Source organism: Rhinatrema bivittatum, chromosome 6, assembly GCF_901001135.1.
Source record: "Rhinatrema bivittatum chromosome 6, aRhiBiv1.1, whole genome shotgun sequence".
Classification (NCBI taxonomy): Eukaryota; Metazoa; Chordata; class Amphibia; order Gymnophiona; family Rhinatrematidae; genus Rhinatrema; species Rhinatrema bivittatum.
The window spans coordinates 5,588,467-5,603,938 of NC_042620.1; the positions used below are offsets into that span (position 1 = coordinate 5,588,467).

Genomic DNA, 15,472 nt, shown 5'->3' on the forward strand with positions numbered 1-15,472 from the left:
AGTGGGAGACACGGTGCACAATACCCGAGACCCTAAGTAAGTGGAAGGCACGGTGCACAATACCCGAGACCCTAAGTAACTGGGAGGCACGGTGCACAATACCTGAGACCCTAAGTAAGTGGGAGGCACGGTGCACAATACCTGAGACCCTAAGCAAGTGGGAGGCACGGTGCACAATACCTGAGACCCTAAGTAAGTGGGAGGCACGGTGCACAATACCTGAGACCCTAAGTAAGTGGAAGGCACAGTGCACAATACCCGAGACCCTAAGTAACTGGGAGACACGGTGCACAATACCTGAGACCCTAAGTAAGTGGGAGGCAGGGTGCACAATACCTGAGACCCTAAGTAACTGGGAGACACAGTGCACAATACCTGAGACCCTAAGTAAGTGGGAGGCACGGTGCACAATACCTGAGACCCTAAGTAAGTGGAAGGCACAGTGCACAATACCCGAGACCCTAAGTAACTGGGAGGCACGGTGCACAATACCCGAGACCCTAAGTAACTGGGAGACACGGTGCACAATACCCGAGACCCTAAGTAAGTGGGAGGCACGGTGCACAATACCTGAGACCCTAAGTAAGTGGGAGGCACGGTGCACAATACCCGAGACCCTAAGTAAGTGGGAGACACGGTGCACAATACCCGAGACCCTAAGTAACTGGGAGACACGGTGCACAATACCCGAGACCCTAAGTAACTGGGAGACACGGTGCACAATACCCGAGACCCTAAGTAAGTGGGAGACACGGTGCACAATACCTGAGACCCTAAGTAAGTGGGAGGCACGGTGCACAATACCTGAGACCCTAAGTAACTGGGAGACACGGTGCACAATACCTGAGACCCTAAGTAAGTGGGAGGCACGGTGCACAATACCTGAGACCCTAAGTAACTGGGAGACACGGTGCACAATACCCGAGACCCTAAGTAACTGGGAGACACGGTGCACAATACCCGAGACCCTAAGTAACTGGGAGACACGGTGCACAATACCCGAGACCCTAAGTAACTGGGAGACACGGTGCACAATACCCGAGACCCTAAGTAAGTGGGAGGCACGGTGCACAATACCTGAGACCCTAAGTAAGTGGGAGGCACGTTGCACAATACTTGAGACCCTAAGTAACTGGGAGACACGGTGCACAATACCCGAGACCCTAAGTAATTGGGAGACACGGTGCACAATACCCGAGACCCTAAGTAACTGGGAGACACGGTGCACAATACCCGAGACCCTAAGTAACTGGGAGACACGGTGCACAATACCCGAGACCCTAAGTAAGTGGGAGGCACGGTGCACAATACCCGAGACCCTAAGTAAGTGGGAGACACGGTGCACAATACCCGAGACCCTAAGTAACTGGGAGACACGGTGCACAATACCTGAGACCCTAAGTAACTGGGAGACACGGTGCACAATACCCTAAGTAAGTGGGAGACACGGTGCACAATACCTGAGACCACACATAAGTGGGAGACACGGTGCACAATACCCGAGACCCTAAGTAAGTGGGAGGCACGGTGCACAATACCCGAGACCCTAAGTAATTGGGAGACACGGTGCACAATACCCGAGACCCTAAGTAAGTGGGAGACACGGTGCACAATACCCGAGACCCTAAGCAAGTGGGAGACACGGTGCACAATACCCGAGACCCTAAGTAAGTGGGAGACACGGTGCACAATACCCGAGACCCTAAGTAACTGGGAGACACGGTGCACAATACCCGAGACCCTAAGTAAGTGGGAGACACGGTGCACAATACCCGAGACCCTAAGTAAGTGGGAGGCACGGTGCACAATACCCGAGACCCTAAGTAACTGGGAGACACGGTGCACAATACCCGAGACCCTAAGTAACTGGGAGACACGGTGCACAATACCCGAGACCCTAAGTAAGTGGGAGGCACGGTGCACAATACCTGAGACCCTAAGTAAGTGGGAGGCACGGTGCACAATACCTGAGACCCTAAGTAAGTGGGAGGCACGTTGCACAATACTTGAGACCCTAAGTAACTGGGAGACACGGTGCACAATACCCGAGACCCTAAGTAATTGGGAGACACGGTGCACAATACCCGAGACCCTAAGTAACTGGGAGACACGGTGCACAATACCCGAGACCCTAAGTAACTGGGAGACACGGTGCACAATACCCGAGACCCTAAGTAAGTGGGAGGCACGGTGCACAATACCCGAGACCCTAAGTAAGTGGGAGACACGGTGCACAATACCCGAGACCCTAAGTAACTGGGAGACACGGTGCACAATACCTGAGACCCTAAGTAACTGGGAGACACGGTGCACAATACCCTAAGTAAGTGGGAGACACGGTGCACAATACCTGAGACCACACATAAGTGGGAGACACGGTGCACAATACCCGAGACCCTAAGTAAGTGGGAGGCACGGTGCACAATACCCGAGACCCTAAGTAATTGGGAGACACGGTGCACAATACCCGAGACCCTAAGTAAGTGGGAGACACGGTGCACAATACCCGAGACCCTAAGCAAGTGGGAGACACGGTGCACAATACCCGAGACCCTAAGTAAGTGGGAGACACGGTGCACAATACCCGAGACCCTAAGTAACTGGGAGACACGGTGCACAATACCCGAGACCCTAAGTAAGTGGGAGACACGGTGCACAATACCCGAGACCCTAAGTAAGTGGGAGGCACGGTGCACAATACCCGAGACCCTAAGTAAGTGGGAGGCATGGTGCACAAAACCCGAGACCCTAAGTAACTGGGAGACACGGTGCACAATACCTGAGACCCTAAGTAAGTGGGAGACACGGTGCACAATACCTGAGACCCTAAGTAAGTGGGAGGCACGGTGCACAATACCTGAGACCCTAAGTAAGTGGGAGACACGGTGCACAATACCTGAGACCCTAAGTAAGTGGGAGGCACGGTGCACAATACCTGAGACCCTAAGTAAGTGGGAGACACGGTGCACAATACCTGAGACCCTAAGTAAGTGGGAGGCACGGTGCACAATACCTGAGACCCTAAGTAAGTGGGAGGCACGGTGCACAATACCTGAGACCCTAAGTAAGTGGGAGGCACGGTGCACAAAACCTGAGACCCTAAGTAACTGGGAGACACGGTGCACAATACCTGAGACCCTAAGTAAGTGGGAGACACGGTGCACAATACCTGAGACCCTAAGTAAGTGGGAGGCACGGTGCACAATACCTGAGACCCTAAGTAAGTGGGAGACACGGTGCACAATACCTGAGACCCTAAGTAAGTGGGAGGCACGGTGCACAATACCTGAGACCCTAAGTAAGTGGGAGACACGGTGCACAATACCTGAGACCCTAAGTAAGTGGGAGACACGGTGCACAATACCTGAGACCCTAAGTAAGTGGGAGGCACGGTGCACAATACCTGAGACCCTAAGTAAGTGGGAGGCACGGTGCACAATACCTGAGACCCTAAGTAAGTGGGAGGCACGGTGCACAATACCTGAGACCCTAAGTAAGTGGGCGGCACGGTGCACAATACCTGAGACCCTAAGTAAGTGGGAGACACGGTGCACAATACCTGAGACCCTAAGTAAGTGGGAGGCACGGTGCACAATACCTGAGACCCTAAGTAAGTGGGAGACACGGTGCACAATACCTGAGACCCTAAGTAAGTGGGAGACACGGTGCACAATACCTGAGACCCTAAGTAAGTGGGAGGCACGGTGCACAATACCTGAGACCCTAAGTAAGTGGGAGACACGGTGCACAATACCTGAGACCCTAAGTAAGTGGGAGGCACGGTGCACAATACCTGAGACCCTAAGTAAGTGGGAGGCACGGTGCACAATACCTGAGCTGTACTGCTTCATCCATGTTCTTGGAAGATCCTACTGGCTTCTTTTTCTTCTTACTTTTATTGATTTACTTACTTATAATTCTGTATCGCAGTCCAGGTGAATTAGAAAAAAGCCAGTACTGTAAATACTTCCTTATTTACTAAGATTTTCCCCATAGACACAGAATGAGGATAAGGTTTGGTAAATGAGACCTGGACACTGGTTGTCCTTACAATGGCATTTTTAATTGTTCCCCAGTGTTATTCTACTTCACAAACATCCTCACCCACCACACCAGTGCCTCTCTAAGCTACTCCCCCATCTTCAGGGCACAATATAAATTCTGAAATGATTTAGAGAAATCATTGCAGGAATGTTCTAGAATCCATCCCTTTGTCCATGTCAGTCCCAACACTCACCTGCACGACTGGCCACATCTGACAGGGACAGGTTTTGATCATTCGGTCGGATCCGGAAGGTGAGAGCAGATCCAACAATGCTGTACAGACAGAAAAATGTAAGGTACGGATTATGGGTTGTTCACAGCTTATGACACAATCGTACAGTCATCAATCCATAAGAACATAAGAACATGCCATACTGGGTCAGACCAAGGGTCCATCAAGCCCAGCATCCTGTTTCCAACAGAGGCCAATCCAGGCCATAAGAACCTGGCAAGTACCCAAAAACTAAGTCTATTCCATGTAACCATTGCTAATGGCAGTGGCTATTCTCTAAGTGAACTTAATAGCAGGTAATGGACTTCTCCTCCAAGAACTTATCCAATCCTTTTTTAAAACAGCTACACTAAGGGGTAGATTTTAAAAATTTGCACAATCGCGTACTTTTGTTCGCACACCAGGCGCGAACAAAAGTACGCTGGATTTTATAAGATACGCATGTAGCCGCGCGTATCTTATAAAATCTGGGGTCGGCGCGCGCAAGGGGGTGCACATTTGTGCAACCTGCGCGTGCCGAGCCCAGCGCGCGCTGCCTGTTCCCTCCGAGGCTGCTCCGAAATCGGAGGGCAATACCAGCCAGCAGCACTATACTCATACCAAGATTCACCCAGGGGCAATACCAGCCAGCAGCACTATACTCTGACCAAGACTCACCCAGGGCACTGCCAGCCAGCAGCACTATACTCTGACCAAGATTCACCCAGGGGCACTGCCAGCCAGAAGCACTATACTCTGACCAAGATTCACCCAGGGCACTGCCAGCCAGCAGCACTATACTCTGACCAAGATTCACCCAGGGGCACTGCCAGCCAGAAGCACTATACTCTGACCAAGACTCACCCAGGGCACTGCCAGCCAGCAGCACTATACTCTGACCAAGACTCACCCAGGGCACTGCCAGCCAGCAGCACTATACTCTGACCAAGACTCACCCAGGGCACTGCCAGCCAGCAGCACTATACTCTGACCAAGACTCACCCAGGGCACTGCCAGCCAGAAGCACTATACTCTGACCAAGACTCACCCAGGGCACTGCCAGCCAGCAGCACTATACTCTGACCAAGACTCACCCAGGGCACTGCCAGCCAGAAGCACTATACTCTGACCAAGACTCACCCAGGGCACTGCCAGCCAGCAGCACTATACTCTGACCAAGATTCACCCAGGGGCACTGCCAGCCAGAAGCACTATACTCTGACCAAGATTCATCCAGGGGCACTGCCAGCCAGCAGCACTATACTCTGACCAAGACTCACCCAGGGCACTGCCAGCCAGCAGCACTATACTCATACCAAGATTCACCCAGGGGCAATACCAGCCAGCAGCACTATACTCTGACCAAGACTCACCCAGGGCACTGCCAGCCAGAAGCACTATACTCTGACCAAGACTCACCCAGGGCACTGCCAGCCAGCAGCACTATACTCTGACCAAGACTCACCCAGGGCACTGCCAGCCAGAAGCACTATACTCTGACCAAGACTCACCCAGGGCACTGCCAGCCAGAAGCACTATACTCTGACCACAACTCACCCAGGGGCACTGCCAGCCAGAAGCACTATACTCTGACCAAGATTCACCCAGGGGCACTGCCAGCCAGAAGCACTATACTCGGACCAAGATTTACCCAGGGCACTGCCAGCCAGAAGCACTATACTCTGACCAAGACTCACCCAGGGCACTGCCAGCCAGCAGCACTATACTCTGACCAAGACTCACCCAGGGCACTGCCAGCCAGAAGCACTATACTCTGACCAAGACTCACCCAGGGCACTGCCAGCCAGAAGCACTATACTCTGACCAAGACTCACCCAGGGGCACTGCCAGCCAGAAGCACTATACTCAGACCACAACTCACCCAGGGGCACTGCCAGCCAGAAGCACTATACTCAGACCACAACTCACCCAGGTGCACTGCCAGCCAGAAGCACTATACTCTGACCAAGATTCACCCAGGGGCACTGCCAGCCAGAAGCACTATACTCGGACCAAGATTTACCCAGGGCACTGCCAGCCAGAAGCACTATACTCGGACCAAGATTTACCCAGGGGCACTGCCAGCCAGAAGCACTATACTCGGACCAAGATTCACCCAGGGGCACTGCCAGCCAGAAGCACTATACTCGGACCAAGATTCACTCAAGGGCACTGCCAGCCAGAAGCACTATACTCGGACCAAGATTCACCATGGGGCAATACCAGCAAGAAGCACTGCACTAAGACCAAGACTCATCCAGGGGCAATATCAGCCAGAAGCACTTTATTAAGACCAAGACTCACCCAGGAGCAATGCCATCCAGAAGCACTATACTAAGACCAATAGTCACTCATTGACACTACCAGCGAAAAGCACTTCACTCCCACCAAGAATCACCCATTGATCCTACCATTCAGAAGTACTATACTCGGACCAAGATTCACCCAGGGACAATACCAGCCAGCAGCACGATACTCGGACCAAGATTCACCCAGGGGCAATACCAGCCAGCAGCACTATACTCAGACCAAGATTAACCCAGGGGCACTGCCAGCCATCAGCACTGCACTTGGACCGAGACTCACACATGGGCACTTGCAGCCAAGAGCACTGAACTTCCACCAAGACTAACTACAGGCAGTGCCAGCCTACACCCTGCATTCAGACTGAGACACATTCATGGGCATTAGACGCACATTCATTTCACTCAGGTGCCTTGTCACATTACTCTGGGGAACACGGCAGTCACAAAAAGTGGCCCTCAATAGGAGTATGAGAAAGGCGGAGCAGCCATGAGTAACAATCCCAAGGCCTCACTGAGAGCGCAGTTTAAGGCTGCATTTAAAAGGTATAAGACAGTGGGGGTGATTTTCTAAAGGATGTGCAAGCTTGAGGTTGGTTTTACACGTGTAATTGCACTTTACCTGTGGAAGGGCTACAATATGTGCCACTGAATTGTCCACAGGAGATTCACGTGTAAGGGCACTTTACTTGCTAATTGGCTTTTTAAAACTGCTACGATATGGGCCGATACAGTAAAGTAATTTATTTAAATTAGGGTCTGCGGCAAAAAGAGGCGCTAGGGACACTAGCGCGTCCCTAGCGCCTCTTTTCGGACAGGAGCGGGGGCTGTGAGCGGGTTTGACAGCCGATGCTCAATTGTGCCGGCGTCGGTTCTTGAGCCCGCTGACAGCCACGGGTTCAGAAACCGGACGTTGAAGGTCCAGTTTTCAACCCGCGAACCGCTGGCCCATTTAAAAAAATTTTTTTTAATTTTTTACTTTTTTTTTTAAACTTTTGGGGCCTCCGACTTAATATCATGGAGATATTAAGTCGGAGGGTGCACAGAAAAGCAGTTTTTACTGCTTTTCTGTGCACTTCCCCAGCACCGGCAGAAATTAGCGCCTACCTTTGGGTAGGCGCTAATTTCTGAAAGTAAAATGTGCGGCTTGGCTGCACATTTTGTTTTCTGAATCGCGCGGGAATACGTAATAGCGCCCGCAACATGCATTTGTATGTTGCGGGCGCTATTAGGTTCGGGGGGTTGGACGCGCGTTTTCGACCCCTTACTGAATAAGGGGTAAAGCTAGCGCGTCGAAAACGCGCGTTCAATCGCGGGTTAACAGTGCGCTCCGGCTTAAAGGCAGGCTTGAGAAACATCTAAAAAAATCTATTTCCTCCACGGACTGTGCAAAATGTGCCAGTTATTTTGTTGAGCTGGAAGCATTGAGAGATCTGTGCATGCGTGAGCCGGCTCAGCCAGCTTTGTGCTCGGGGTTTTGATTGCTAACTGCATGGGAGACTGTCAGTAAGATGTGGCGGCTCAGCCCTCTGCACTGTGCCTTAGATCCTCGCCCTTTCTGGCTGCTGACCTGAGCTGCCGGATGAAAGGGTTAAGCTCTCGTTGGAGGAGGGAGTTGTAGCCTGTGTTAGAAAAGCCTGTGCCAGAGAATTACCGCCCTGCTTCTAACTTACCGTCAGGGCCGCCATCAGGGCAGTATTCTTGGGCCTGCAGTATGGGGCCCCAGGATCTACTGCCACATATGGGGGCCCGCAGCCGCCAGGCGGCAGGTGCGCTTGGGGGCCCAGACATTTTGGCTGTATGGGGCCTCAAAATTCCTGATGGCGGCCCTGCTTACCGTCCCCAGCTAAGCTCCTGGAGGCAGCTAAGAGAGGGCCACGTTCAGCAGCTGAATAAGCCTGCCCTGCTAACTTAGCCTATGGGACAGCACTGATGAATATATCCGCCTGTCCTAAACTTGGCTGGGTGAGTTTATCCAACTAACTTTAGGACAGCTCTGCAGGCAACCAGAGTTAGTTACTCAGCTCCTCCCCGTTACGCCCATTCCCCTCCCTCTACTTAGCTCGACAAGGATTGGGGCCGATGCAATATTATTCGGGGAAAGCGGGCGTGGGCTTTTCAGCGAGCCTGCGGTCTCTGCTGCTTATGAACACCGATGCCGAGCGTATCGGCGTCGGTCTTCAAAGTGGCCGGCAGAGGGGTTTTTTCTTTTTTTTTTTAAACTTTTCAAAAAGTACAGAAAAGCAGACTTTTCTGCTTTTCTGTACTTTTTTCCAGTGCGCTCAGCTATTAACGCCTTCTCCAGACAGACCGAACTCCTCCTCATCTCCTCAAATCACACTGACATTCCTCCACAGACTTCGTTCAATACCATGATCACACAAGTAAGAGACCTCGGTGTAATCCTCGACAACCGTCTGAACCTAAAGAAATCCATCAACAACACCACCAAGGACTGCTTCTTCACCTAAAGAAATCCATCAACAACACCACCAAGGACTGCTTCTTCACCTAAAGAAATCCATCAACAACACCACCAAGGACTGCTTCTTCACCTAAAGAAATCCATCAACAACACCACCAAGGACTGCTTCTTCACCTAAAGAAATCCATCAACAACACCACCAAGGACTGCTTCTTCAAACTACAATGCTAAAAAGACATTTCCAAGATTTCAGGACAGTCCTCCAAACTCTGCTTTTTTCCAAGTTAGACTCCTGCAACGCCCTTCTTTTGGGTCCCCCCTCCTCCACAACAAAACCCCCTTCAAATGCTCCAGAACTCGGCGGCCAGAATCTTAACAAACACCAACCGCGTTGATCACATCACACCCATCCTCAGGAACTTACAGGGGCTCCCAATAAACTATAGAATCTTACGCAAGGCCCCTCACCATCATCCACAAAACCATCCACAAACAGCTCCAACTCGATCTGCAGATCCCTTTCAAACGTCACACTTCTACAAGACCCATCAGAGAAAGGTTCAAAGGAACACTACACATCCCCGCAACTAAAGCCACCCTACATATAATAACCACCAGAGAACGGGCATTCTCGAGTGCAGGACCCGCCATCTGGAACACCACGCCTACGGATCTCAGACTTCAACCCTGCCTTTTAACATTTCGGAAAAAACTTACAACCTGGCTATTCTCACAAGCCTTCCCGCAACAGGTTTGAACTATGAATAAAAGATAGGTAGGAAAGCACTCCTTGTAGACCCAGGCATCCCCTAGTTTACCACTTGTTTAAGTCCTTCTCCTTTTTTCTGTAGCCGCTTGCCACCTCGATGTCCAAGGTCACTCCACCTTGTTTTTTGTAACTTTGCCTCTTGTTCAATGTTAAGTTAAGTTAATGTTTACCACTTCTTCCATGAAATGAAAATGCTGGTATAGAAAAGCGTTAAATAAATAAATAAAATAAATAACAGCTGAGCGATAATTGTACGTCTGATACGCACATTTATTTTTTTGCATTAGAGTGAATGAGTAATAGCCTCATTCACGTGCATTTGCTCTCTCATTCACTCCACGTCGGACGCGCATTAAATAGACGCTAATCCCCCTTTTTGCATTAGGGGATGGATTCGCGCCTATTTAGCCTGCGTCCTACAGTGGGTTAAGCCGTACCTCGTGTGAGCGCATTGCATTGCATGGGCCCCAGAGTTAGCCAGATAACTCCTCCCCTTACGCCCGTTCCCCTCCCTCTACTTAGCTAGACAAGGATTTATCTGGCTAAGTGGTGGCCACCGACCCGGCTGATATTGGAGACACGGCACTTAGCTGGATAAGCTGGAACTTAGCCAGATGAGTGAGTGGCATACGGACCTCAGGCTTCTTAGATGACAATAATGTGTTACATCCATGGCAATGCCGGTTTTGCTAAGGTCACAGCACAAAACCCTGCTGGTTTCTTTAACCGACTCGCCGTTGCATGAGATTTATTCCGGAAGAGCAATTCTCTTCCTCCTTCTTGAGGGTTCAGACGTGTTCGACACAGTCAAAATTCACTCGTTCTTCAGTCGATGCACGCCGTGGGGACTGGGAAAACTGGTGCACTGGTTCCAGCCATTCTCAGAGAAGAGATCATTGCAGGTTTGCCTGGCCCGGAAAAGCAGTGCAGTGAGCACAGCCCAGGTGTCTGCCCTCGCCTCAGTTTTATTCAATTTGTATCTTCAGCCCCTGGGTGCTCTGCTAAAAGCCACGGGCATCAGATACCGAATCTCTGCAGATGACGTCTAAGCCGTCTTTCCAGCGAGCACCAGTCTGACTGATACCACTGCCGGCCTTGTTACTGGTTGATTACCCAGAACGGACACATCCTGTGGATCGCTCGGGGAGCTGGTCCCGATGACATCCGGCCAGGAAGGATTACAGGAACAGAAATTAAAATACTTTCAGACTCAGGAGATTCCCAGCTTTCCCTGAAACTGAGGGTATTACAGAGAGGGAAAGGCATTCCTGCTACTGCTGACTTTCACACCCAGTGCAACAGATTCTTGTACCAAGGTATCCCCTCCGTGCCCTCCAGATACTGCAGAACGATACTGCCAGGCTGACAAACAGGCAACTTCCCTGGCTACCGATTTCTATCAGGCTGTGAGGGGCGAGGGGCCCGGGTTTTTAAAACACCTTTGATTGCCCTCTGACCCAGTTTGTACTGAGGGCCACAGATAAGACGCTGCAATCCGACCCCCAGAGGAGATGAAATTGTTTATAACTCAATACTGAGACCCATCAAACCCTCACAGACGGGACAAGAACTGAGCCCGAATACAGAGCCCATTCCTGTCTCATAGGCAGGGGAATCCACGTCAGAAACCCCTCACAGAACCTGGACCAAGAAGTGAGCCCAAACCAGAACCCACTCCTGCCTCATCTGCAGGGGAATCCACATCAGCAATATCTCACACAACATGGACCAAGCAGTGAGGCCAAACCAGAACCCACTCCTGCCTCATCTGCAGGGGAATCCACATCAGCAATATCTCACACAACATGGACCAAGCAGTGAGGCCAAACCAGAACCCACTCCTGCCTCATCTCCAGGGGAATCCACATCAGCAATATCTCACACAACATGGATCAAGCAGTGAGGCCAAACCAGAACCCACTCCTGCCTCGTCTGCAGGGGAATCCACATCAGCAATATCTCACACAACATGGACCAAGAAGTGAGCCCAAACCAGAACCCACTCCTGCCTCGTCTGCAGGGGAATCCACATCAGCAATATCTCACACAACATGGACCAAGCAGTGAGGCCAAACCAGAACCCACTCCTGCCTCATCTGCAGGGGAATCCACATTAGCAATATCTCACACAACATGGACCAAGCAGTGAGGCCAAACCAGAACCCACTCCTGCCTCATCTGCAGGGGAATCCACATCAGCAATATCTCACACAACATGGACCAAGCAGTGAGGCCAAACCAGAACCCACTCCTGCCTCGTCTGCAGGGGAATCCACATCAGCAATATCTCACACAACATGGACCAAGCAGTGAGGCCAAACCAGAACCCACTCCTGCCTCATCTCCAGGGGAATCCACATCAGCAATATCTCACACAACATGGATCAAGCAGTGAGGCCAAACCAGAACCCACTCCTGCCTCGTCTGCAGGGGAATCCACATCAGCAATATCTCACACAACATGGACCAAGCAGTGAGCCCAAACCAGAACCCACTCCTGCCTCGTCTGCAGGGGAATCCACATCAGCAATATCTCACACAACATGGACCAAGCAGTGAGGCCAAACCAGAACCCACTCCTGCCTCATCTGCAGGGGAATCCACATTAGCAATATCTCACACAACATGGACCAAGCAGTGAGGCCAAACCAGAACCCACTCCTGCCTCATCTGCAGGGGAATCCACATCAGCAATATCTCACACAACATGGACCAAGCAGTGAGGCCAAACCAGAACCCACTCCTGCCTCATCTCCAGGGGAATCCACATCAGCAATATCTCACACAACATGGACCAAGCAGTGAGGCCAAACCAGAACCTACTCCTGCCTCATCTGCAGGGGAATCCACATCAGCAATATCTCACACAACATGGACCAAGCAGTGAGGCCAAACCAGAACCTACTCCTGCCTCATCTGCAGGGGAATCCACATCAGCAATATCTCACACAACATGGACCAAGCAGTGAGGCCAAACCAGAACCTACTCCTGCCTCATCTGCAGGGGAATCCACATCAGCAATATCTCACACAACATGGACCAAGCAGTGAGGCCAAACCAGAACTCACTCCTGCCTCATCTGCAGGGGAATCCACATCAGCAATATCTCACACAACATGGACCAAGCAGTGAGGCCAAACCAGAACCCACTCCTGCCTCATCTCCAGGGGAATCCACATCAGCAATATCTCACACAACATGGACCAAGCAGTGAGGCCAAACCAGAACCCACTCCTGCCTCGTCTGCAGGGGAATCCACATCAGCAATATCTCACACAACATGGACCAAGCAGTGAGCCCAAACCAGAACCCACTCCTGCCTCATCTGCAGGGGAATCCACATCAGCAATATCTCACACAACATGGACCAAGCAGTGAGGCCAAACCAGAACCCACTCCTGCCTCATCTCCAGGGGAATCCACATCAGCAATATCTCACACAACATGGACCAAGCAGTGAGGCCAAACCAGAACCTACTCCTGCCTCATCTGCAGGGGAATCCACATCAGCAATATCTCACACAACATGGACCAAGCAGTGAGGCCAAACCAGAACCCACTCCTGCCTCATCTGCAGGGGAATCCACATCAGCAATATCTCACACAACATGGACCAAGCAGTGAGGCCAAACCAGAACCCACTCCTGCCTCATCTCCAGGGGAATCCACATCAGCAATATCTCACACAACATGGACCAAGCAGTGAGGCCAAACCAGAACTCACTCCTGCCTCGTCTGCAGGGGAATCCACATCAGCAATATCTCACACAACATGGACCAAGCAGTGAGGCCAAACCAGAACCCACTCCTGCCTCGTCTGCAGGGGAATCCACATCAGCAATATCTCACACAACATGGACCAAGCAGTGAGGCCAAACCAGAACCCACTCCTGCCTTGTCTGCAGGGGAATCCACATCAGCAATATCTCACACAACATGGACCAAGCAGTGAGGCCAAACCAGAACCCACTCCTGCCTCATCTGCAGGGGAATCCACATCAGCAATATCTCACACAACATGGACCAAGCAGTGAGGCCAAACCAGAACCCACTCCTGCCTCGTCTGCAGGGGAATCCACATCAGCAATATCTCACACAACATGGACCAAGCAGTGAGGCCAAACCAGAACCCACTCCTGCCTCGTCTGCAGGGGAATCCACATCAGCAATATCTCACACAACATGGACCAAGCAGTGAGCCCAAACCAGAACCCACTCCTGCCTCATCTGCAGGGGAATCCACATCAGCAATATCTCACACAACATGGACCAAGCAGTGAGGCCAAACCAGAACCCACTCCTGCCTCATCTCCAGGGGAATCCACATCAGCAATATCTCACACAACATGGACCAAGCAGTGAGGCCAAACCAGAACCTACTCCTGCCTCATCTGCAGGGGAATCCACATCAGCAATATCTCACACAACATGGACCAAGCAGTGAGGCCAAACCAGAACCCACTCCTGCCTCATCTGCAGGGGAATCCACATCAGCAATATCTCACACAACATGGACCAAGCAGTGAGGCCAAACCAGAACCCACTCCTGCCTCATCTCCAGGGGAATCCACATCAGCAATATCTCACACAACATGGACCAAGCAGTGAGGCCAAACCAGAACTCACTCCTGCCTCGTCTGCAGGGGAATCCACATCAGCAATATCTCACACAACATGGACCAAGCAGTGAGGCCAAACCAGAACCTACTCCTGCCTCATCTGCAGGGGAATCCACATCAGCAATATCTCACACAACATGGACCAAGCAATGAGGCCAAACCAGAACCCACTCCTGCCTCGTCTGCAGGGGAATCCACATCAGCAATATCTCACACAACATGGACCAAGCAGTGAGGCCAAACCAGAACCCACTCCTGCCTCATCTCCAGGGGAATCCACATCAGCAATATCTCACACAACATGGACCAAGCAGTGAGGCCAAACCAGAACCTACTCCTGCCTCATCTGCAGGGGAATCCACATCAGCAATATCTCACACAACATGGACCAAGCAGTGAGGCCAAACCAGAACCCACTCCTGCCTCATCTGCAGGGGAATCCACATCAGCAATATCTCACACAACATGGACCAAGCAGTGAGGCCAAACCAGAACCCACTCCTGCCTCATCTCCAGGGGAATCCACATCAGCAATATCTCACACAACATGGACCAAGCAGTGAGGCCAAACCAGAACCCACTCCTGCCTCATCTCCAGGGGAATCCACATCAGCAATATCTCACACAACATGGACCAAGCAGTGAGGCCAAACCAGAACTCACTCCTGCCTCGTCTGCAGGGGAATCCACATCAGCAATATCTCACACAACATGGACCAAGCAGTGAGGCCAAACCAGAACCCACTCCTGCCTCGTCTGCAGGGGAATCCACATCAGCAATATCTCACACAACATGGACCAAGCAGTGAGGCCAAACCAGAACCCACTCCTGCCTCGTCTGCAGGGGAATCCACATCAGCAATATCTCACACAACATGGACCAAGCAGTGAGGCCAAACCAGAACCCACTCCTGCCTCATCTGCAGGGGAATCCACATCAGCAATATCTCACACAACATGGACCAAGCAGTGAGGCCAAACCAGAACTCACTCCTGCCTCATCTGCAGGGGAATCCACATCAGCAATATCTCACACAACATGGACCAAGCAGTGAGGCCAAACCAGAACCCACTCCTGCCTCATCTCCAGGGGAATCCAC

At 51.5% G+C, this 15,472-nt stretch overlaps 1 protein-coding gene across 1 annotated transcript in view; it reads right to left on the minus strand.

Annotated features, from left to right (window-relative positions):
* PTPRN (protein tyrosine phosphatase receptor type N) overlaps positions 1-15,472 on the minus strand; it is a 279,044-nt gene that overhangs the window by 137,561 nt on the left and 126,011 nt on the right. Inside the window, exon 15 of the mRNA XM_029604982.1 lies at positions 4,238-4,317. Coding sequence (XP_029460842.1) covers positions 4,238-4,317 — 80 coding nt within the window. The remainder of the gene's footprint in view (positions 1-4,237; positions 4,318-15,472) is intronic.